At 35.7% G+C, this 25,817-nt stretch overlaps 1 protein-coding gene across 1 annotated transcript in view; it reads left to right on the top strand.

Annotated features, from left to right (window-relative positions):
* The window catches only part of CLIC4 (chloride intracellular channel 4), a 71,556-nt gene extending 46,429 nt beyond the window's left edge, over window positions 1-25,127 (top strand). The window contains exons 3-6 of the mRNA XM_041765638.1: window positions 1,321-1,446; window positions 7,725-7,831; window positions 20,003-20,184; window positions 20,919-25,127. Of these exons, the coding sequence (XP_041621572.1) occupies window positions 1,321-1,446; window positions 7,725-7,831; window positions 20,003-20,184; window positions 20,919-21,083 (580 nt within the window). The 3' untranslated portion in view covers window positions 21,084-25,127. The remainder of the gene's footprint in view (window positions 1-1,320; window positions 1,447-7,724; window positions 7,832-20,002; window positions 20,185-20,918) is intronic.
* The last annotated feature ends 690 nt before the right edge of the window (window positions 25,128-25,817 follow it).

Raw genomic sequence — 25,817 nt, 5'->3', positions numbered from 1 at the left:
AAGAGTGGCATTGTTTTACATTTTTGTACATCTCTAATGTTTGCCTTAAAAGAAGATAGATTCTCATGTCTGTTTCTGTATAAATCACTTTGTGATACCACACAATAAGTAGCCTGTGGAAAACTCTACTATATAGGCATAAGAATGAGATGGAAAAAATAAATGATATATTAATGTTATAAGAATCGTTTTGACCTCATAGATCAGCTGGTGAAAGGGTCCCCTAGATCATACTTTGAGAGCAGCTGTTCTAAGAGGCTTGATTCTGGATTCAGGTTCAACTTTTTTGGTAAGAGTACTTCATAGATGTGATATATGCTTTGTATTTTATCATTAGGATACACATACTATATGATAATTATTATTGATCCTAGGATTCACAGGTAGGCTTGGGTGAGCCATTTTGCTTTTGAATAGAGTGGTACCAGCATTCCTTGCTATTAGTAGCTGTAAGTTTCCAGTATCACCATCTTTATCAGGATTCTGTGTATTTTCAATTTTTCCTAATTAATAGGGAAATGTCATCATAGTTTACTCTTGAATTTCTTTGGTAATTGTTTTTTTACATTGTCCCATGTATTCACTTATTTTATTAGTTATATATCCATTTCTTTTTTTTTTTTTTTGTTTTTTTTTTTTGTTTTTTTTTTTATATATCCATTTCTTTGGACTCCTATCTGTTTGACTTGTTAATGGCTTTTTAATGAATTTGGACAAAATTCTTATCTAGTATGTATTTTGAGCCTTTCTTATTCACTATTCACTTTCTATCTTAACTCTGGTTATGCTGTCTTTTATATACTGAAGTCATTTGGTGATATTTTTCCTTGTTGAGTGTGGACTTCTAGGAAAATGAAAATTGGTGCAGTTGAATTTGGAATCTCACAGTTGGAAAGGACTGTAAAAATCAGCTGCTCTTCTTCCTTATTTTACAAAGAAAAGACCTAGAGGCGTTATGGTTTACTCATCTTTACACAATAAGTTGATGCTAGAGTTCTTTCTTTCTTTCCTTCTTTATTTTTGAGAGAGAGAGAGAGGAGAGTGAGCAAGCATGATTTGGGAAGGGCAGAGGAAGCGAGAGAATCTTAAGCAGGTTCCACACCCAGCACGGAGCCTGACCCAGGGCTGGATCTCATGACTGGGAGATCATGACCTGAACCAAAATCAGGAGTTGGATGCTTAACTGACTGAGCCACCCATGGAGCCCCCATTTCTTACTCATTTTTATATACTTAAACATTTAGAACCATTCTGAGTACTTCAAGTATTGTTGCCTTTCCAGAGTAAAAATGATCCAATTTTGACTGTTTTGCCTAACAGGAAGCCTGCAGACCTGCAGAACTTGGCTCCTGGGACCCACCCACCATTTATAACTTTCAACAATGAAGTCAAAACGGATGTAAATAAGATTGAAGAATTTCTCGAAGAAGTCTTATGCCCTCCCAAGTGAGTATCAAAGAAGATATGCATGGAAATACTGCCATCTCTGTAAAGCTTGATCTTTCTGACCCTTAGAGATCCTTTGGATGGTACTGAAGTTAAATTTTTACAGAATTAAGTTGCAATGACTAGGGCTTCATTCGTTATAATTAATACTACACAGATGTCAGAACTGGCTTCTGGCTAGGCCAATAAGTCTAGGTAGGAATGTGATTAAGCTATAGAGTATACATTGAAAATAGGTTTAGGACATGGGAGATGGGTTAGGAAAGACTGGTTATTTGAGGAGTATTGGCCCCAGACTGAGAGAGAAGTTTAGGGAGAAGAGATGGGGAAAGACAGGTTCACACTGAACCTAGCCAGGACGTCTAAGCAAGAGTGTGGTGCAGGTTGCTGGAGTATTTCTTATTAGACCATTTTAAAGGTAACTATCTGAAACTGTCACCCGGGGGAAATGACTTTTTAGACTGTGTCCCTGGGATTTAGTTTTTATTTATGTATTTCTTTGAAGTTCTAGATTCCCAGGTCCTCCTGCACATTAGTCCACATGGTTAATGATTTTCAAGTACTCAACTATTTCCTATAATGTGAAGTATGTAATGGACTGTAATGACAGTTACCTGAATTGCAAATGTGCAGTCTTGTATCAGACGGTAATCTTGGCATAGGTTCAATGCATTATGGATTTTTTAAAGGCTTTTCCAGTTTTATTATCCTGAAAACTGAAGTATTTTTCTTCTGGCCCAAGTCTTTTTTGCTAGTTGCTTTGATTTTTACTGTCCATATCCAGAAAAATTTCCCAGGAATGGGATTATTGGGTCAGAGGGTTCTAAAATAATTAGTTACTCAGAATTCACTCATTCATTTATTTTACTAGGCAGTAAAGCCTTATGAATACAGTAGTGAATAAGACCTAATTCCTACCCTCGGAAAGCGCAGTCCAGTATGGGTGGAGAAGTGGTGGTGGCAGAGGTGAAGGAAAGTGAGTGGAATCAGGAAAGGCTAAAAAAGATGTAACACTTGGATTAAGCTTTAATTAACAAAAAGGGACATGAAGGAACGATGAGCACTCCAGGCTTTCTTCAACTGTATGAACAACAATGGTAATTATTCCTTCTTGCTATTTTTCTCAGAGGTAATGGACATTAAGATAACGGTGGAACTAATATCAAAATATTCTGGTTTCTTGGCAACCAGTGCTCTGTAAGACATATCATAGCTTTTTGAATCGGACCTTGAAAATAAGCATTTTCTTTCTTCTTCTTTTTAAATTTCTACACCCACAGTGGGGCTCAAACTTAGAAACCTGAGAACCCTGAGAGCAAGAGTTGGACGCTCCACCCACTGAGCCAGTCAGGCACCCCCAAGATAAATGTTTTCACTTTGCTTTTTATATATAGAAATTTCAGCTTGATTTTGTTTGAGCGTATTCATAGAGATACTCTAACCAGAGATGGTCCTTTCTTTCAGTTTAAATAATTTAATTCAAAACTTCGAGATCTTCCTATTCTAAAGTGTTCACAATGTGCTAAATTCTCCCTAAGAGTATTTTCCCTTTTAAAAAAAAAAAAAAAATCATTTAATCATGCTAAGTGTACTCTTTAATCTCCATCCCTATTTCTATTATTTTCCTTGCTTTTATGTTGTTTATATTCTGGAGAGAGTTTCTAAAGTTTTAAAATTTTACTTCATTTCTAGAAGGGAGTATTTTTGATGTTGCTGGTGCCTCTGCTGTTATTAACTAACATTCAAGTGCGAATTATGTGCCATGAACTGTGCATTGTGGATTATTTTGTGGATTATCTCTCTCCTCTCAAAGACTATGGAGAAACTGAAGACGAGGAATCTAAGTAGAGTGTCCTAGTTTTACAGTTACTGGTGGCAGAGCTGGCATACTTCAGAACCAGGCCTGTAAGACTTCAAAAACTCCTGTTTCTTCTGTTTTCCCCTTCCCATTTTTCTCTTTTTTATTTTGTTGAGTTTGACTTTTCCAAGAGAGGTGAAATGTAAGTCTTTAATTGGGATTGTGCTTTAGCGAGTGTAAAATTGCAAGCTAGCTCAAGCTTGGAGGAAAGGCAGGAAAGAAGTCAAAGATAGTGTTCTGTGAGGAGCACATGGGACTGAAAGTGGCTGTCAAACTTAAATTTAATGAATCCTCTTTAAGAAATAGGTGAGGCTTAACTTCTGATGAATATTTATTTATTTTTTAAAAAAGAGAGAGAGTACATGCCCATGTGTGCATAGAGGTGGAGGGGAGGGACAGAAGGAGAGAGAGAGTCTCAAGCAGACTGCTGAGCGCAGAGCCTGAGGAGAGGCTTGAGATCACGACCTGAGCCGAAATCAAGAGTTGGACATTTAACCGTTGTTCTGGCCCTACCCAGATGCCCCCTGATGAGTTTTTATTTCTGTGCAGTGGAATGGCGTGTTTAGATTGGGAGTGCCTTCCCCTTACTGGGCCCTGCAGCCCCTGATGTGACTCTGCTGATGGACAGCAGAGTCTCTCTCTGTCATGCGGAATTGTTTCTAGGGAAGAGTAGGAGAAAGGTCTTTCCAGGACCACGATGAGCATCGCTTTCTCTTTCCTGTGTTCTAGGACATTCGGGGACCATCCTGGCTCTCTGCTTTTTCCCCTTGAGGACAAGGAGGTATTCGGGTCCTTAACTACTGCTGATCCTCCTCATACTCTGATTGAGAGCCTTCTTGTTTTTAGATCGACTAAAGAGAGAAGGCAGAGGAGTTGCACAAGCTGGCACATGGGAATCTAGCATTTCTAATAACATGTTTTTGGCATTTGATTACCCTGAGAACAGAGTGTTTTTGTGTGAGCACTTCCGATTCAATCATGACAAAGATAAACATGGGCAACTACTTGCTCTAGAGTTGTTCAGACTCTAGAGATTAGTGAAGAGCTTAAAAGCAAGGAGCTTTTGCGGGTCTGTGTAACTAGCATACATAGAAAAAGCTTTATTTTCCTCTGGGAACAGTATTTATAAACATATATTTAGTTCCTCTTGCTGGAGTGTAGGAAGTACTTTACTCAAAAAAGCTTGCTTGCTTGCTTGCTTTCCTTCTTTTTTTTTTTTTTTTTTAAGATTTTATTTATTTATTCACAAGAGAGACAGAGAGAGAGAGAGGCAAAGACACAGGCAGAGGGAGAAGCAGGTTCCATGCAGTAAGCCCGATGTGGTACTCAATCCTAGGACCCTCGGATCATGCCGTGAGCCAAAGGCAGATGCTCAACCGCTAAGCCACCCAGGTGTTCTCCCAAAAAGCTGTCAAAAAAGCTCTGAAACTTGAATGTTAAACTGAAGCAGACAGTGTTGTGTGACTAACTTAACTGATGAAAGGATAAAAGGGTAGAGGAAGTTAGACAGTTTCGGAGAAGAGCCCTATAAATATGTTAGTAAACCTTTTTTTATTTTTTAAGTGAGAAATACAATGAAAGTTGAATTTACACGGATAACTGAATGGCTTGTATAATCAGACTTTATCCTTAAATTCGCATGAGAAAGAAAATGTCTGAGATCTTTCCTAAAAGGATGGAAATATTCTTAGCTAGTCTTACTGTTAATAGTCTATGATGTAATACAGAATAAAGGATGGACCTGAAAGCTTGCATGCCCTGAATGCTTATGCCCATGGTATTGTTGGCCAATAGCCTTTTATTAATTATTTGCCTGCCTTTTGTTAAATGTTGAAACGAGGTTCTCAGTCATTGAAAAGTTTTTCTTTATCAAGCTATTTGGGAAAGTGAATACTGATGAATTACCAAATTCCTTGTTTGGGGGGAACGTAAAATAAGCTGGCAACTGATTTAGGACCTCTTGGTTTAGAATTTGATTTATCTTTCAGAGAACCTGATCTGTAGTAAAACTAAAACTAAAACAGCACTGGGGGGCAGGGCAGCCTGACTTGGGGACAGGAAACCTGAGTTTTAGTTTGATGATACCTTTAACTAAAGACCTTGGAGTCCCAAGTATGTAAGCTTTCAGGAATATAATTTCCTTTCAAGCAAAATGAGAGTTTGAAGCGAATGGTCTCTTATAGCTTTAGTATTGTATGCATTAAATTAATAGTATAAACTTAAATGGTTTGTCTTGGAGAAGAATAGGGCATGTTTAATCTGCTCTAGAGAACAGTGGTGTTTGTTTTTTTAAAAAAGAATTGTAAATAGCATTTGTTTTCAGATGAATAAAGGTATGCTGATTGCAAATCCTTCTTCATTCTTACCTGTTCATTAAAACAGATCTTCAGTAAATATGCTTCTATATGCTTATCATTACAACCCTGCACTTAGTATAATGCCTGACACAAAGTAGACTTTTAATAATTAGAATAAATGAATATATGTAAACAGATATATAAATGATCTGTAGTTTAAGCCTGTCTTCAAGACTTATTCATTAGAAACAATAGGTACAATTAAATAGTGGTTGGAGAAAAGAATAATAATTTTGGAAACTTGGCTAGAGGAAGACCTAGATGTATTGAAGAGGCATTTAGGTTCCTTGTGCTGTTTCTTGTTTGGAATGAGTCAATGAAGTTACTGTATTATAGGCAGTAAAAACATTTAAACTGGAGGCTGGTTGTTTTTACAGTTAAGGGAAACTCAGGAATGTTGAACCTGGAATTAACTCTTTTAGCCCAGGTAGGGGGAAAAAAAAAGAAAACAGAGGATAAGTTTTTCCATAGTTAAGGAGGGGAAGGGGGCGGGAAATATATATATATATATATATATATATATATATATATATATATATATATATAAAATACGTGATATATAATATATATAATTAGTATAGTATATATAATATACTCATGAAATTATTTACTATAATTCACTGAAAAATTTGTTGTATAAAAATTTTTGTTTACAAGAAAAATCTTTTAAGTTTAAAAATGGAGAGATATTAAAAGGGATGATAAATTGAGCATGTAAATACTTGATATTTTATAATCTCCTCAATGTAGTCCTATGTCCAGTTTTTTAGATATATCTTTCCTTGAATTCAGAATTGCATATGTAAAAATAATGAATAAAAAAAGCTAACCAGAAACTACAGCTTGCAACTGAACTGAATCTTCCTAAAAATACCTCACCTTCATTTTTTTTTATTTAAAAAAAGTGACAAGACAGCACCCTAAAATATATGAAGAAATCTAAATTACTAGTTTAATGTAAGATTGTTTTTCCAGTGTCTTAACTGCCCCAAGCCCATCTTCCCATGGAATTTTACAGGGCCTTGGAGTAGATGAATCTTCCCTAAAACGGTGCTAACGGTCTAAATTCCAATGGAGCTGACTCCCAGTGGGCGTAGCTCTGCTAAAGGGACAAGGGGGAGCTGAGCCTTTTTACATGTATTTTCCCATTTGAGAAAGGTATATATATACTGAATCCAGTGTGTTTGGAATTTAAATATGTAAAGTTTACATTTGTGTGGTTGAAAAAAAAGCTGTGGGTCATGAGTTTTGTTTTCAAAGTAGATAAACTGTAACAACAGAACAGAGCACTCGTTAGCAAAATTCCCAACATCTTATTGTTCTGTTGCTCAGTACCACCCTTACCATATCTAATATTTGGGAGGTTCTGGAAAATCCCAAATGTGTTTTGAAATCAGTGATCTGCTTCCTGCTGTTTTTGTCTTTAAACTACTGTGCATGACCAAGATGCCTGCTTTTCCCTGCTGTCAGGGTTCTCTGGTCCTACAGCACGGGGGGTTCAGCACCTATTCCTGGCACATATTAAGAATCTGATTGGCATTTCTGTCTTGAGAAAACTCATAGTTGAAATGTGGCTAGCTCAATGAAGGGAGTGAATTTTTAACCTTATATAACACATGTTCATTTAAATTCATATTCAAATAGCTACAAATCACTAACGGCTACCATATTGGAAATTCAGATACAGAATATTTCCATCATTACAAAAAGTTCTTTTGGACTGTGCTGCTCTAGAGTTCTCTAATATACTCATTGGTTTGGCACATGCCTCTGAACAAGTAGACTGTTTCCCCAGCATCCTAATTTATAAAAATGAGGTAGAGTGCAGATGCCCTAAGGTTGCCAAGAATATTAATATGCGAACAAAAACACTGTGCAGAGCTTTGTTTCCTAAGGGAAAAACAAATCTTAAAAATATATAGAAAACAGATGATGGCATTTCTCAGAGTAAAAACTGTTAAAAGATGTCTAGTAATTGCTAGCACAATGGCTTGTTGATGGAGAGAACTTAACTGATGTATCTTTGGAGGATCTAGAATTCATTTTCACTTTTCCCCCCCTAGGTACTTGAAGCTTTCACCAAAACACCCAGAATCAAATACTGCTGGAATGGACATCTTTGCCAAATTCTCTGCATATATCAAGAATTCAAGGCCAGAGGCTAATGAAGGTAAACAACCCAAATGATTGGATTACCACTGCAGATAAACCAAAAAAAACCCAAAAAACAAAAAAACAAAAAACAAACAAACAAACAAAAAAACCACCCAAAAACAAAAAAACAAAAACCCATATAAATCCAAAATATCCTGTTATGGCAGTGATCATAAATGAATACTCTGGAGTCCAGACCTTCACGTTAAGTATTAAAACCTGGCTTTCAAAGTTGATCAGAGAGTTGATGATAAACCAGGGTAAGTCCTTAAATTGGTGTTTTCTTGTTTCTAGCTAGTGGGACAGTGCCTACCTAGCATCTAGTGGATATACGATAAAGTGTTTATTGAATTAATTTTTTTCATGTTCTTCTGAGAACTTACCATGAAGGGGGAGCTATACAAAGAATTAGCGGTGCATCAGAAACTGGATCATGCGGTGGTGGTTTGGAATAGGTTGAAATAACTTCATGTTAGTTCTTACTAATCTCTCAGAGCCTAAAATCAGCCTGGGTGGATTTTTGTGATACTTATCCTTAAAGAGCAATTTTGAGAGTCACTCTAAGAGAGTTATTTATACTCCCCCGTCTTCCCTGATTTCTCTGCATTCTAAAATAGGATTTTAGTTTAAATCCTATTTTCATAGTGAGAATTGTTCAGTGTAGTACAGATACAAATTCCTCTTTTATTTATTAGAGGACAGACACTATCTTATTATTTTGCTACCAAACTTATATATGCTGAAGGGAAGCCTCTTTGAAAGAGGTCCCATTTAATGAATCTTGTCTTAACTCTGCCATTCAGTAATTTATCTTCTCTTTGAGATGTTAAGCATCATTCTCTCTGGGTAAAACTCTCTAGAGAGAACATTAGTGTTTAATTAAAAGTAATTACAGTAACTAAAACTCCAGCTCCTAAAGACACTTTAATCCATCATGGTATTAGATAGTTTGGTGGCTTGGGTACAGTTCTTTTGGGTAGAAGTTTATGGCTGCAAATGAACAAGAAAACCAAAGGGACAAAATTATCAGTGCTGCTTAAGCAAGAAGAAACATCTTTTAACAAATGGAAACACTTGCTGATTTCCTTATGTTATTTCAGTTGGCAGAGTTCCAAGCTCTTCAGGCTAGTATTTTTTTTATTATTAAATTTTAAAATTGCAGCATTTTATAATTTAGTATTGAATTTCAAGGGATTCTGGGATAATATTCACTGCATGAGAGGTTTTTCTACAGCAGAAGGAAAGAGGGAAAAACTGTAGTGTCCAGGCCTGGCTTAGAGCTATTCCGTGTGTTCCAGTAGCTGCCTCGGTTTGGAAAACAACTTTCCTAAGTAATTGGCTTTTTTTCTGACTGTTTCAGTCTAAGTATTTTATACGCTGAACAGTTACTTCGGAGCCCCTCCTGTCAGCAGACAGTACCTTTCCTTTGTACCCTTCCTTCCTGCAGGTGACTGTTCTTCTCAAGAAGCCATCCTTTTATAACCAGAACCTTCTGTCCATGGTTCCTGGATGCCTTGAATTAAATTCATAATGTTTTTATTTCTCTGTGTAGCTTTTGGAAGCTGGAGGGTGGTTGAATTTCTTTAGACACTTGGTGGGGAAGAAAGGGGAATAAAATGTGTTTGCTTAAAAAAAAAAACCACAAACAAAACCAAACAGTTGCTTTGGGGATGGGATAGAGGGGAGTGAACAGGGAGGGGAGAAAGTGACTCATTTAAGTATAACTTTGTATTCTATTTTTTCCTATTAGTTTGTTACTGTCTTAAGTAGCCACCTACGCTTACTGTCCTTAGAATGTAACCGATAAGAACCAACAACATAATGGATCATACAGTGTATAGCTTAGAAGGCTTTATATTAAATTACTTATTGGTAAATAAGAATTCCAGTTGCCAGGCAACTTTCCCCATAGGACCTGTCACTGCCAGGAGACTTTAGAAAACAATATTCCAAATTACTTTGGAGCTGAGTGTATGTAGATTTGTTGGAGGTGTCTTGTCTGTTTGTTTAGTGTAATAAAATACCTTAAACAAGCCTTGAAAGTTAGTGTTCCAGCTCCTTCTTCCTCCAAACTACAAACCCTTTACATAGAGATAGATTTGTCATTTTACATGGTAAATCCAAGTAGGCAAGGTTTTGATTAGTTTTACCACCCTATGGAATATTTTCCAAAATTCAATATGTTTGAACAATTTTAAGACATAAGGGATTAGATGCCTAAATGCTGTGATATTTGGCCAGTGAAAGAGAAGAGTCAGTGCCTAGATAGGGTACAAAATAAATAGGGCTTAAAGAATGAAATAAAGGGAAATACAGTAGAGAGATAAAAAAGAAAGATTGAATGAATGAATGAATTCTTTTGGTAACATGCCCAAGTTGATTGGGAGTAAGTTTGTGTAATCTTTTGAAGTGTTAAAAGAAATTAATAGGTAATTCTTTTTATGGGAATGGGTTGGATATGACTTGTGTCATCTACTTTTTTTTCACTTCTGTGATTTCATTAATCTGTATAAATTATTAAGCTCCCAAATATAATTAATAGATAATTTATTAGTGTGTTAGTATTTATAATATTTTTAAGAGCTCAGTGAATTTAGTGGTGATGAAATCTGCCATTATACCTTCTAAGGCATATTTCATAATGTCCAAATTCTTCTTCTTATTATTATTTTTAAAGATTTTATTCATTTACTCATGAGAGACAGAGAGAGAGAGGCAGAGACACAGGCAGAGGGAGAAGCAGGCTCCATGCAGGAAGCTCCATGCAGGGACTCGATCCAGGGACTCCAGGATCACATCCTGGGCCAAAGGCAGACGCTTAACCGCTGAGCCACCCAGGCATCCCCAAATTCTTATTTTTAAGTGGAGGCAAGGAATCTATAGGCTGTCAGTAGTTCCTTTTGGTTCAGAATTCCCTCCTTGCCTGTTTCCCTCCCTCTTTGTTACTCTGTCTGTGGAAGTTTGGAACCAGAGGATGGTTGTTCATCCTTGTAGCTATGGAACCGAATTGTCTATTTAATCATCTTTAAATACTCCTGACCTCTCCCTGTTTTCTACTGGCCTTTAAAAGTGTTTGTGTAACATTACTCTTTGTTGAAATTAGCAGTGAAATATATTTTAAAAATTTAAAATATGGTTTTCTCTTTGTAAGGGCTCATAATTTTTGTTTTCTTTACTGGGAATTATGTTCTTTTTCTACAGATTTGGTCATCTTACATTTAATGCTTTCTGTCTTGCATTTACTCGTTTAAATTATATAAGTAATTGAGTAGTGTATGGTCACTGAAAAAGTTCAAATAGTTTAGAAATAAATTTAATAACATTTCAGTGTCCCTTCTTAACCTCATTTGAGCTCTTCTCTGACAGTAGTATTGATCCTTTTTTCTAGGTAATTCTGCAAATATTGTGTGTGAGTATGTGTATATTTATGTTCTGCAATTGTCCTTTTCACATATTATGTGGTAGAAGTCCTTCCATATCAAAATAGAGATCTTCCTTATTTTTAAAAAATATTGCTTAATGTTCGATAATATGGATTATTATTTAACTATTTTCCTATTGAAAAATAGTCATCTGGACGGTCTCAATTTTTTTTATTGTGACAAACAGTACTGCCAGTGACTGTCCTTGTGCTAGATTCCAAATAGGTCAGAAGGTTTTTGTTCCTCAAAAGTGTATGCCAGTTTATATTCCCACCAATGTGAAAGTATTCATTTCCCCACATTTCTGCCCCGGCAAGGGTGTGTGTGTGTGTGTGTGTGTGTGTGTGTGTGTGTGTGTGTGCGTGTGTATTAAAATTTTGCTATAGTCTCACAGGCAAAAAAAAAAAAAAAGGGTGTTTTGATTTTTAAAATTAATTTAAAACTAATTGGATGGCCTCTAGTACAATTACGTACTAATTTTTTGGAGAGCTCTTCAAATCCCTTCTTAGAGATACCAGCATTATCACAGCTGGGATATTAGAAAAGAATAGTGCTAAGACAAGGAGCTACTTTCTCATGGCTTGCTACTGCCTTCTAGTGGTTACTCTTAGCATTTTCTTTATCTTAATCGGATTGCTTCGTGGTTTGTCTTCAAAACTTCATTATGTTTATTGAATGATGCTCTTATTACCTCTCAGCACCTCTGTTTTTCTTTGTTTTGTTGGCCTTCCTCCTGTTGTTAAGTAAAAATGGAATCAAAGTAATTCTCCATTCTTTTTTGCAACAATATACCCTTTATTCTGAGATTCTTTTTAAAAATTATTTATTTTTTATTGGAGTTCAATTTGCCAACATATAGCATATCACCCAGTGCTCATCCCGTCAAGTGCCCCACTCAGTGCCCATCACCCAGTCACCCCAACCCCTGCCCACCTCCTCTTCCACCACCCCTTGTTGGTTTCCCAGAGTTAGGTGTCTCTCATTTTCTGTCTCCCTCACTGATATTTTCACTCATTTTCTCTCCTTTCCCCTTTATTCCCTTTCACTATTTTTTATATTCCCCAAATGAATGAGACCATATAATGTTTGTCCTTCTCCGACTGATTTATTTCACTCACCATAATACCCTCCAGTTCCATCCACGTCGAAGCAAATTATTCTGAGATTCTTAATGAAAAATCACTTACATTCTAGTGGGGTACAGCAGTGCAACTTCATTGCAGGTGTCTTACTAGGTCCAAAATTATAGAAAGAATAGTAATTCTAATGTTTCTCCAGGTTCTTAATTTTAGTCTGTGTATTACATCTGGGATTATAAACATTATGCTTCAAACCTTGTAAATTTAGAATATTTTATTTTTCTGTTAGATACATTTGAAAGATAATTCAGGGAAAGGGTGAATTTAGAGCAGTTCGAAGATCATAAATTTGCCCGGACTTGCCAATACCTCTCGAGTGCCATTTGAGACTTTGCTTCAGTGTTTGAATTCAAGGAGTATTATCTTCTGTAGAGGCCATACTGCCCATTGTAATCTGATCAAAGAAAAAATCCTTATGTCTAACGTGTGTATTTATTTATTCTGTATTCACTGATTTTGATAGGTGGTATATTGAATCTTTTTTTTTTTTTTTAATATCTTAATTTTTATTTTTTTTTTAATTTTTTATTTATTTATGATAGTCACAGAGAGAGAGAGAGAGAGGCAGAGACACAGGCGGAGGGAGAAGCAGGCTCCATGCACCGGGAGCCTGATGTGGGATTCGATCCCGGGTCTCCAGGATCGCGCCCTGGGCCAAAGGCAGGCGCCAAACCGCTGCGCCACCCAGGGATCCCCAGTATATTGAATCTTTAATTTGGTGCTTTTACAGTCCTGAGATTCTGTTGTCCTTTCGTTCTCACCACCCCTAACCCCATTTAAGTACAACCATGAAAAGTTTTCCAACACGCCGTGGACTCCTTACTAACCTACAAGCTGTTTCTCATAATTCATTCTCTTGTTAATTTATAAATTTAATATTTCATGACTACATGCATGATCAATAACTTGTATGTAATCAGTGAAGGGTTATATTTATTGCTTTTGTGTTTTTTATCTTTTATTTTTAAATGCCTTGATTCCACAGTTGCATTTGACATTCCACAGTTGCAATTGAACTCAACTCCTCAAGTTTATTTTACTGGGTTCCGGTGTCCTCCTGCTTAATTCTTTTCCCTAAGAAACTAGGTTGATTGTGGCTATGGCTAGAGTGACCTTTTATTAAGAAAATAGATAGTTCTTTGATCTGTCATCTATCACTTGACATACATACATTCCAATTTCTTTGATATTTATGTAAGTAAAATTTTTACCAATTCTTCTTTACATTTTAAAATGGCTCTTAGGGGCACCTGGGTGGCTCAGCGGTTGAGTGTCTGTCTTTGGCTCAGGTCGTGATCTCAGAACTCAGGGATTGAGTCCCGCATTAGGACTGCTTCTCCCTCTGCCTATGTCTTTGCCTGTCTCTCTGTCTCTCATGAATAAATAAATAAATAAATAAACAAATCTCTTAAAAAATGGTGTTTATGTTCTATAGCAATATGCAGTTCCTACCTCGTTTTCACCTTCCCACAAAGATATAATAAATGTCTCCATTCATCTGACTTTAAAAGTATCTAGTCTACATTTTTACCTGATTTCTTTTTGAATCTTCTCTAGACATTTAAGAACCTCTAAACTTTTACATTTAATTATTGACCTTTCTCAGTCTGGGGCAGATGTTGATCAGATGTCTAATTTGTGCTTGGGTATAATGCTATGAAATTTAGGGGATATATAAAGGAAGAAAAAGATACAGACTTTATCTTCAAAGAAAATATAGTGCAGTTGGGGAAGCAAGAATAATGCATTGATTTAATAACAAGAATTAGAAGGAAGAGGTTCATGATTTAGTAGACTATTAGTTTAATATAAACCAGCCCTGAGTTTAAGATTTTAACAGCTCTAAAAATCTAACAGTGCTCATATTAGAAGACTGAGCATAACTAATACTTTTTTTTTTAAAGAGAGAATCTTTTTTATTTATTTATTTATTTATTTATTTATTTATTTATTTATTTATTTATGATAGTCACAGAGAGAGAGAGAGAGAGAAAGAGAGAGAGAGAAAGGCAGAGACACAGGCAGAGGGAGAAGCAGGCTCCATGCACCGGGAGCCCGATGTGGGATTCGATCCCGGGTCTCCAGGATCGCGCCCTGGGCCAAAGGCAGGCGCCAAACCGCTGCGCCACCCAGGGATCCCGAGAGAGAGAATCTTAAGCAGGCTCCATGCCCAGCATGGAGCCCAAGAAGAGGAGCCCATATTTTAATGTAAAAATACATTAAAATATGTATTTAAAAATACATATTTTTAAAATGTATTAAAAACTACAAGGTATTCAGCTACCAGACACTGACTTTAGCTATAATATAGATATTCAAAGGTAAAAGAACAATGTGGAAAATTTTAAATAAGAACTGGACATTATGAAAAACCAGATGGAAGTTCTAGAATTTAAAAATTTATCTGAAATTATGAATTCAATATATGAATTGAACAGATTAGTGATGAAGAATTAATGAACTGGAAGATAGGTCAGAAAGAAATAGCAAATGGAAGCACAGAGACAAAAGGACCAAAACAACAACAACAACAACAACAACACAAAAACCCAAAAATAACAGAGAAAAGAGTAAGCCTTGTGGAGCACAGTGAAAAGACTTTGACTGTATATATAGGTAGAGTCCCAGAAGGAGAGGGAAATGGAGTCAAAGGTATAGTTAGAAGTAATTGCCAAGAATTTTCCAAAACTGATGAAAGATAACAAGCCGTGGAGTCCAACATTACACAACCCAAGCAGGACAAATATAAAGAGAACTACACCTGTGTGTACCATAGGCACTTGCTGAAAACCAGATAGAGTCTTAAAAGTGGCAGAGAGAAGGCTCTTCAAGATAAAAGCAGTGAGAGTGAGCATTGATTCTCAACAGAAGCAATAGAGTCCAGAAGACAATCTTACGGGATCTTCGGAGAAAGACCTAATTTACTTTCTTTTAAAAGAAAGTAAATTAGAATTCTGTAAGTAATGAAATACTCTCCAAAAGCAAAAGCAACCACATCCAAACAATTTTTTTGTTTTTGCCTCAAGATATGACATTTATACTTACTGCCCTGGATTCATATACTTACTAAACCAGTCAGCTTTTTCTTACTACCTTTTTTGTGAACCTCTAAAATTCACCATTCGGTTTACAATTCCAAGTAATTGTAACACATTTTACATTCTCTAAGATATCAGTCAGGTCTCTTTTCTTTGATGTTCAGAATAAGGCAGATTCTCTACTCCTTCATTTCAGTATCTTAAAAATGGGATATTATCTAATCTTCCTCTGTCTCATGGCTGTTCTGAGAATTAATTCTACTATATATTCACCAAGTGTTTCAGCTGAAAAATGCTATAAGAATGTAATAAAGACATTATTTATGAATTCTAAAAAAGTGAAGGTGAAGTAGACATATTTATTTATTTTTAAAGATTTTACTTATTTATTCACGAGAGACATTGAGAGAGGCAGAGACATAGGCAGAAAGAGAAGCAGGCTTCATGCAGGGAGCCCGATGTAGGACTCAATCCCAGGACTCCAGGATCACGCCCTGAGCCGAAGGCCGGTAATCAACCACTGAGGCACCCAGGCATCCCAAGATAGATATTTTTAAATGAACAGAAACTGAATACTTATCTCAGTAGACTCCCACTAAAATACTTAACATAGTTCTTCAGGCAGAAGGAAAATGATTTCAGATAAGCACCAAGAGGTGCAAGAAGGAAGGAAAGCAAAAAGTAGTATAAATATGTTATAAAGTATAAATGATACTGTCTATTTAAAACAGTAATGCCTTGTGGAATTTAAAATATGTCAAATTAATATACATGACCATAGTAGCTTATAGGACAGGAGAGAAGTTAGTGGTGGTAGTATCCTGAGGCCCTCAAGATAACTGTGAAGTTATCCTGGAAGGGGGTGAAAGTTATAAGTAAACTTTAATAAGTCTGGGGAACAAAGACTAGTAGAAGACTGTTTAATAACACACTAATAGAAGGAGAAATTAATAATAATTAAAAAAAACTTAATCCAAAGAAGCATGAAAGAAGAACACAGAATAAGTAGAAATCAAAATGTATGATGACAGATTTAAGTCAAAGTTTGTAGTAATTATATTCAATGTAAATGACTTAAGTACTCAAATGGAAGACATCATTTGCCAGCTGGCTCAAAAATATGTTCCTTCGGTACAAGAGTGAATACACATATATATGTAAAACATACACCCGTATCCAGGAAAGGTGAAAGTGAAGTAGTGTAAATACTAACCAAGAAGTTGGCAAAGCTGCACTGATACTGGGCAAAAGAGACTTTAAGGAGAGAAGCACCAGAGATAATGAAACACGTTTTAAACTGATTTAAAAGGTTAATCTACCTGAAAGATAAGATGATTTAAATTTGTGTCACTAAATACCTAGCCTGAAAATATGTAAGCCCAATTGACAGAACTAAAAGAGTGAGAAACTAATCCACAGTTTGGTGGGAGATTTGAATTCACTCCTTTAGTAAGTGTTAGAATTAGCCAGAAGGAAAAAATCCGAGAGCAGAATGAACAGCACAACGAACACCTATGGTCCCACTGATATGTACACAGAACACTGTACCCGACAACTGCAGAAAATTGCATCTGTTTTTCAAATGCACGTAGAACACTGTCAAAATTGACCATAAAGCTGGGCCACAAAGCAAATCTGAAAAATTTTCCAAAAAATACAAATTGTAATCATAAAGAATATTTTTTTCTGACCACAAAGAAAAGAAGCCAGAGATCAGTGGCAAAAGCACAGCTAGAAAATTTCTGTATCTTTGAAAACTTAGCAGTATGTTTCTAGGAACCCATGTGCTGAAGAAAAATAAAATTATGAAAAGACAGCAGGTCTGAATTCATGAGATATGGCTAACACTGTGCTTAGAGGGAAATTTAGAAAAACAGATTGGAAATCGGAAAGTCTCCACTTTGAGGGTTTAGATAAAAAAAGATCAGCAAATTAAACTCAATAAGGTGGAAGAAAGGAAATACTAATGAACAGATTTCCTTGAAAGAAACATAGCAGAGGATCAGCAGAGCTAAAAGTTCTTTAAAAAGTCTAATAAATAATAAAAATTGATAAATTCTTGACAAGAAAAATCCAGAAAAGTGAGAAAGGCCGCAGTAACCAATATTAGGAATAATAGGAGATTGCTACAGATCTTACATTGAAGTGATTTTTAGAGGATATTATGAAAATTTTCATGTTTATAAATTTGAAAACAATTAAATTTACAGTAAGTATAGTATAACAAAATTACTATAGGAGGCATTAAAACGTGAATAGTCTTATATCTGTAATTGGAAACCGTTTCATAAAAGAAATTCCAGATCCAAATAGCTCCACTGATGCACTCTCCTAAGCATTTGGGGACGAAGTAATATCACTGTTGCACATACTCTTCCAGGGAACAGAAGAGAGGAAGATACTTCCCAGCTTTTTGAGATCAACCTTGACGCTCAGACCACACAAGAACATCAAAAGAAAGACCATTACAGGCCAGTCTCTCCTGAACTAGATGCAAAAGTCTAAAATAAAATATACCTACTCCAGCAAGATGACAAATGGTGTTACATACAACCAAATGGGGTTTAACTCAGGAACAGAAGATTATTTCAACATTAAAATATCTGTATAAATTAATAGAATAAAGGAGAAAAATATCATTTCAGTAGAAGCAGAAAAAGTACTTGATAAAATTTGATAGTTATGGTAAAATGATTTTTTTTCTTGTCTTAACAAAGGAAATATAGGAGAGACCTGCCTTAATTTGGCAGAGAATCTACAAAAAAAAGCTCTAGCAAATAACCATACATAATAGGGAACTACCAGAAGGTTTCCTTTGAGACCAGGAACTAGGAGGTGGTATTCACTGTCACTACTTCTGTTCAGCATTGTAGCGGAGGTCTTGGCCAATACAGTAGGCAAGAAAAAGAAATAAAAGATATGAGAATTGTAAAGGAAGGAACAAATTTGTCATTATTTTTAAGCAATAGAATTGTGTACATAGAAAATCCAAAAGAATCTACAGATAAACTATAAGAATAAAAAAATCACTTAGCGGGGTTATTGGATGTGAGGCCATTATAAGAATCAGTTGTATTTTTGCACGCTAGCAACGTGACTTCAGTGTTCATTTATGTTCTCAGGATTTATAAACATGCTGCTCTAACCCAGACTGTTCCAGACACTGTAGCCCAACTGTATTGGGATGCCTCTACTCAAATGACTCACAGACACCTCAGAGTCAGCATATACTGAACTGGTGTCTGCATTCCCCGAACCTGCTTCTTTAGGCAGTAAATGTTTCAGCAAATGCTACCAGCATTGCCCTGGGAATCGTTTGCTGTTTCTCTGTGCTACTCCCGCTCCCCAAAATGTAAATGCAAACTGCATTGTTCAAGAGTGAATTTAATGATGCTTAGAGTAAGAGTTAGCGTGTAGTAGGAACTCACATCTGTATTTTGCTGAAAACATCTATCCTTTTTCCATATTGCTTTGTTTCCGAGTTCTGTTGGATTTTATGTCCTAAGTTACCTCTAAAGTCCACTTACTTCTTTTTATGCCTATAGCCCCTTATCTAGCTGAGACTGCTAGATCTGTTGTCTGGACTTTTGGAGGGGACCGAAGGAGAGTGGATGGGAGTATTTTGGAAGAAGAGGTTTTGGTTAGGACATATTTATGTTGCTGGTGAAAAATCTAATATGTAGCATATAAAACTTCTGTCTTTTTCTCCAGTGGAACCAAATTCATTCAAACTTATAACTGTATTGATGGTCACCTAAGTATAGCTTTCTTTTCTGGCCAACCACTGTAGTCATCAGTGTGAGCTTGTTCATTCTGGGAGTGGGGGGTGAAGGTGGGCCTGGAAAGTAAGGGGTAAGAAGAAAGGATGATGGAAGCCCTGTCTGTTGTTACTCCACATTCCTCTCCAACGACATTCCAAGTATTCAGGCTAGCTTTGTCCCACTTGTGTCTGAATTAGAACAATCATGGCATCTTAATCTATTTGGCTAAAGAGCCTTCTGATTGACTTTTGTAAATTGGATTCTCTAATCTGACCTCTGTGTTTTCCATGTTATTATAAAATAATGCTATCCTTGGCTTCTTGTGTATAAGACAGTTTAAAAACTTCAGGCTTTCTGCTTGGATTGTCTGTATTGGAGTATCTTAACATGTTTCTTGGTGATAAATCCAAGTATTCCTGGGGAAACAGAATTAAAATTCAGGGCAAGAATCTCTGTCTTGGCAAGATTTTCTTCCCTGGATTTGAATTAATAGGTTTGCCTTTTCTTACTCATGTTTCTAGTTTAAACATCAACTGTGTTGGGCCATAGTGTGTTCGTTAGTAGGGCATTTAGTTACTGAGTTTTTACAGATTCCAGTTTCTGAAATGGTCATGCTCATTTCTGTATTTACCTGAACAAATGTACTCATTTGTCTCACTCCTCACCCTGTGTAAATAAGCTCCAGGAGAGCAGGAACCTTGTCTTTCTTGTTCCACAGTGCTACATGTCAGAGTAAGCATTTGATAAAATAAAATTGACTGAAAGAGTAATGCTTCTACTTTAGGGCGTGGGTGGTTTTCCTTCTTACAGTATCCTCTTTCTTTCAGCATTGGAGAGGGGTCTTTTGAAAACCCTACAGAAACTGGATGAATATCTGAATTCTCCCCTCCCTGATGAAATTGATGAGAATAGCATGGAGGACATTAAGTTTTCTACACGTAAATTTCTGGATGGCAATGAAATGACATTAGCTGATTGCAACCTGCTTCCCAAACTGCATATTGTCAAGGTAGGTCTGTAAGATGTGGTGTCACATTGCCATTAGACTGGGTATTCTCGGTTTACTACGATAGCGCTTTTCATTGTGTATAAATTTTTTTTGATCTCCTGATACATGGCTAGCAACCCTGAATGGTATAACTTAATGCTATTTAGGCAACAGTTGGAATTCCCTAGAGTTATTAATTAAGTGGAAAAGTATGTCTTAAAATTGAGGCATATGGGAAAGAATTTTTTTTCCTGTGGCTGTCTAAAAATTCAAAAGTGTAGCAGTAACTTTGAATTGGAGTTTGCTGCGCTCACTTACATTGTCAAATTCTGTTCTGTGATCACCTGGTTATTTCTATACAAGGCAAAGAAAATATTTACTGAGCATTTATTGTGTAAGACACTGTGCTAAATAGAATACTAGTAAACACTAATTGTGAGGTAAAGCTCAAGACCAAGGAAAACAGAGATCTAAAACCGTGTGTGTGCTTTAAAGTATTTACCTGGGGATGACACATGGCTGTCTCTCTGGGTCACCAGGGCAGGCTTTTGCAATCCCTGTCACATTACTGAAGTTCTGATGTACTTTGCAGTCCTTGTCATTATTTAAAACTCTAGTTAGAATGAAGGTAACTTCCTTTCAAATAGAAGCCATTCTCAGAGATTCACAGAATTAGTATGCCCTAAAATCAGAGATAAGTCTGGTTTACAAGTCATGGAAAATAAATGTTAACTTTTGATCTCTTTGTATTTCAGGTGGTGGCCAAAAAATACCGCAACTTTGATATTCCAAAAGGAATGACTGGCATCTGGAGATACTTAACTAATGCTTATAGTAGGGATGAGTTTACCAATACCTGTCCCAGTGATAAGGAGGTTGAAATAGCGTATAGTGATGTAGCCAAAAGACTTACCAAGTAAAATATCACTTACGAGAGAGATGTCTTTGTATCTTCCCCTAAAAATATGCTTTTCCTAACAGACTGCTCCTGTTCCTATAAAGTAGAAATTTTATTTTGCATGAACGTGCAGTTATTCAAGATTAGGGTAAAGGATAGACAAGGTATAGTAGCTATCTTTAAATATACACTCCTAAGCAGTATTATGTTAAAATTCTTTACCCTGCCTCCCTCCCCTACCCCATACCCTCCTCTCCTCTGATTCGGAGACACTCCGCCGCACTCTTCACTTGAGAGGCAGATTGGCATCCCTCCGGAGCCCTCATCATCATGTCTGTTCACTGTGTACAGATGGCAGGCAGAACTTCTGGGGTGCAGTGTTTAATTGTTAAAATAGTACCCACGACCTCATCAGTCAGCCCCAAACTAGTGCACAATGCATGGTACAAGGAATATTTATGTATTTTGGGAATTGTATAATATTTACTAAGAGTATATGAAAGGATTGCTACTGTATCAGAATACTGTGTTTCTATTCAGTCTGTCCTGGGTATGTTACCACCAATGAAGAGAGCCTTCTACAGAAAGTCACTACAGATTTTGCTGTTTTACTTTGTACATGGATTTTTACTTTTGCCTAAAAGCATTTATCCTTCATACCAGTTATAACATCTGACACTATGTAGAAGCTACAAGTTTAGAGAAAGGGATGATATTCTCCAGATCTTCCTCAAGTATTTTATCTATATGAGAAAAACCAGTGGGCACCTGCTACTCTCTAAATGTGTTGTTTTTTTTTTGTATGTATTTTGCCCAGTGCCATTCATTTGAAACTTTAATTGCTTTCCTCTTTTATTTTAAAAAGCTTTTTAGGTCAGCATAGACCCTGCTGTCTGTAGATCTTTTGAGTAACACTACATGAACTGACATTTAGTTGATTTAGCTATAGCAGTACAATGACTAGTAATGTAAAAATTAACACAAAAATTAACCTAAGGAATGTAGAGTGGGTTTGTCAAAATGTCAAGCAGAATTTTGTTTCTGAAGCCTATTTAATAAATTATGGATAATGTAAAGAAGGCATTATCCATTCTATATTAAAAAGATAAAACACATTATAGCTTTCCCATTCTACCCCTGTTGACTGTTAAACTTTGGGTAGAGGATGATTCACTCCTTTTGGACTAAATTATAGTTCTTATGGTGAGTAAGTATTTACTGCAGTTTTGCCTAATCTCCATCATTGTACTTCCTTCGCTTAAATTTTTCTAAAGCCACATTGAGGAACAGCACTCTGTATTTTTTTTTTTTAATTGAAGTCCTAAACCAGGAATGATTTGTGCTCTAACAAGGGAGGATGAACTTGGTAAAAATAAAACAAAGTTTGCTATGTATTTATTCATTTTTTAAAAAAAATGTACTTTCTAAGTCCTGCTCCAAAGACTCTGGTTGTGACTGTAATGCATTTTTGGTAATTTTTTATATGTAACTTGTTTAAGGAGTGCTATTTCTCATATGCTGTTTTTGGAAATTTAAGTATATTATTGCTGTAAAATGGCAATGTTTTTCCCCCCTTTGGTGTGTTAACATTTATTCATCACTGGCATTATGGAAGCGGCCTAATTTTTATAAGCATATACTACATTTTTAAATCAGTAATTAGCTTGGTATAGAAAGATAAGCTCCACATTGTATCCATTTGGCTCAGGGAGGCTTCTTTGCCTTGCCTTTCTTAGAACTCTTTATTGCTGATCAAAAGTTCGGGCACTTACCTTTTTGTAATTAAATATTGGATAATGATTTAATCTGGTTCCAAGAAAAGCACTTAGATTATCACTGAGAAATTCTATAGCAGTAGCTGTAGAATTTCAGTGGGTGAAAATGTCATGTGTGTGCCTGGACACAGGCAGCCATCACCACTTCTCACCTCCTTTCAGAGTAGTAGCAACTTGGCATTCAGGTGATACTGAACCTCTCCTCATGGCTCAAAGTATGAACAAGATTCTAGAGAAAGGAGATCTGTTCTTTCAAGTGAGTGGTGGACTAAGTGGTGCACAATAGAGGGGCTAATGAGGACAGAGATACATTCCTCAAAATAGAGGGATGGAAACCACATTCTGAAATTCAATTGTGAAGTATTTTCACTTTGGATATTTATTCTTTTGTCTTTTTAAACATTTATCTCATGACTGTACTTGGCTATCTCTCTGGATGTCCAAGGAAGAGAGGTCTGTCTATTATGATTTTGATGTAGAAAGACAACTACTTTATCAGGGAAGTTAGTTAAGTGAAATTGAGATTGGCAAATGGACAAAAGGTAGTAAAAAGAATGATCCCAGAACATGATTTTTTCCCCATCTTATACTTGTGGAAAGATCATAGCTTAAAATCTTGGGAGATTTTAGGGCATGAAAGTTTTCGTGGGAATTCATGTAGTGTATGAACTGATATAACACAGATCATCTGATATTCTACAACTACTAAATCATTTCCCCCTTTACTTAAAGAACCCTTCTGTTCCACTTCAACAAGATTAGAGTCTGAATGGAAACTCACTAATTTCCAAGGAATTCTGAGAAATTTTTGTGTTGAACAGTTGGAAAGCTCTTTACTATTTCAGTTGATATAACTTCCTTTAAAAAAAATTTAGATGCAGATTTTCTATACCCTTTTGCTGTCTTTTATTAGGATCATTGACTTTTGTGGTGAAAATCGTTTAAGATTTGATTTCTTGATAACTTGGCTTACACAATTTATCTTTAAACTCTTGAGCAATTTGTGTACAATTAAGAGATTTCTGACCTTTTATTCTTACACTAAGTTGATCAACTCTAGAATTTAGACATTTTTAACATCTGTTGAGTTTTGAATCTCTCCAGAATTATGTAGATAGCTTTTATTTCTGTACATTTAAAATATCCATTTAGAAAATATCTACAAGGTAAAAAATGAGAAGAAATAGCAATGTATTTTTTCATGAACATTTTGATACACATTTCATCAAGTTTTTTGATTAACCATTTTCTTACACTGGTTATAATCAGTATTTGATTCAGAGAGGGAAGCATTCATTATTGATATACAAAATATATGGACTTTTAAAATTCCATCCTTTATAAATGATCAAGATTGGGGCTATCAAAATTATATTTTTATCATGGAAAAAATTTCAGCTCCCTAAGTCCTAATGTTGAACAGAATTGGAATATTTTCTTGAGAATTACTTGAAAAGGCAAATGAAAGCTTATTATAGAATGCTTGTATTTTCTTTTCTCTCTCTAGAACCAGTATATTGCTGGCAGCTATTGTATTAAAAAAATAAAGTATATTTTCACTATCATAAAAGGTTCTTTTTTCCCCTCTCATGAAAATAAATAACAGCCTGGGTAAAAGTGTTTTACTTGAGACTACTTTTTTCCATGAGTGGGTGATTCAACACATTTAATAAATTAAAGGGGAAAAATGATATGATTATCTCAGTAAGTGCATAAAATAATTTAATAAAAACTTTCATGATTCTCATTCTTAGCAAAGTAGTGCCAGAGGCAAAAAATTTTTTTAACCTAATAAAGCTATCTGCCAAGAACCTACAGCAAACTTCATATATAAATATGAAACAGAAGCGCCCCCCCCCCCATTAAAGCCAGGAATAAGACAGGAAGGATTGGCTTCCATTACAGCTATTATTTAGCTATTTTTTACAGCTACTTTATACTAGAAGCATCCTAGCCAATGCAGGAAAATCTGTAGAAAGAATAGGGAATGGAAAAGAAGTGACCAAATGGCTGCTCTTTGTAGATGATGCATACACATAAAGGAAATTAAAAAAAATAAAAATATTATTAAAAAAATTCAGCCAGATTAATTGATATAGTATTGAAAAAATATAATTACCATATACTAATATTAACCATATTAAAATTAATAAACTAGTAACATTGGATGACATTTCTGGACAAAACCTGGGTGACTGAGGAAAATGGGAAATTGTATACTTTTTTGAGCTTTGAGAAGTTTGTTACATATATTACCTAATCTAAAAAAATAAAATGCTTTAAAAGATCAACTAATCTTTTAATTATAAATTTATTAATCCTAGATCAAATCTAATAAAAATGCAATTCCTTTATGAAGTGCAAAATATTATCAAAGGACCTAATAGAAATTTGCTCAATTGATAGGTATACCATGTTCATGAATAGGGAGCTTAAGAGTCTTAAGAGTTTCAGTTCTATCTCAAGTAATTTATAAATTCAATAGGTTTTCCAACAAAAACTCGAGTGTGTGTGTGTGAACTAGACAAATGGGATTTTTAAAATTCATAATGGAAGAATTATGCCCCTCCATAGCCCATAAATATCTGGAGAGGGGTGGGAAACCTAGGAAGCTTGCCTGACAAGATACAAAGACTTAAAAGCTTACAGTAATTGGTAGGTAGGATATAGTAGGTCACACCAACACAACAGTCATACTGCAATTAACAAAAAACACCAAATAACATTTTAAAATGAGAACAAAAAGCAATAAGGACTAAACAAATTGGAATTTCAAAGAAGGAAGCCTTTCTGAGGTGAACTGATGGTTTGGCCATTTTCTTCCCTGAGGGCATTTTTGGATTCTGGGCCTGAAACAGGATTGGTTTGGGCCATGCAGAAGAGCTCTGCTGCTGAGGAAAAGAAAATCACAAGGCTCTTAGTTACAAGGCTCACTGGAAACCTGAGAACCCCAAGTACATGATGGTTTTCTCACAGGACGT

The sequence above is a fragment of the Vulpes lagopus genome, chromosome 8 (genome assembly GCF_018345385.1).
Source record: "Vulpes lagopus strain Blue_001 chromosome 8, ASM1834538v1, whole genome shotgun sequence".
Taxonomy (NCBI): Eukaryota; Metazoa; Chordata; class Mammalia; order Carnivora; family Canidae; genus Vulpes; species Vulpes lagopus.
This window is presented reverse-complemented; position numbering and strand designations above follow the sequence as displayed.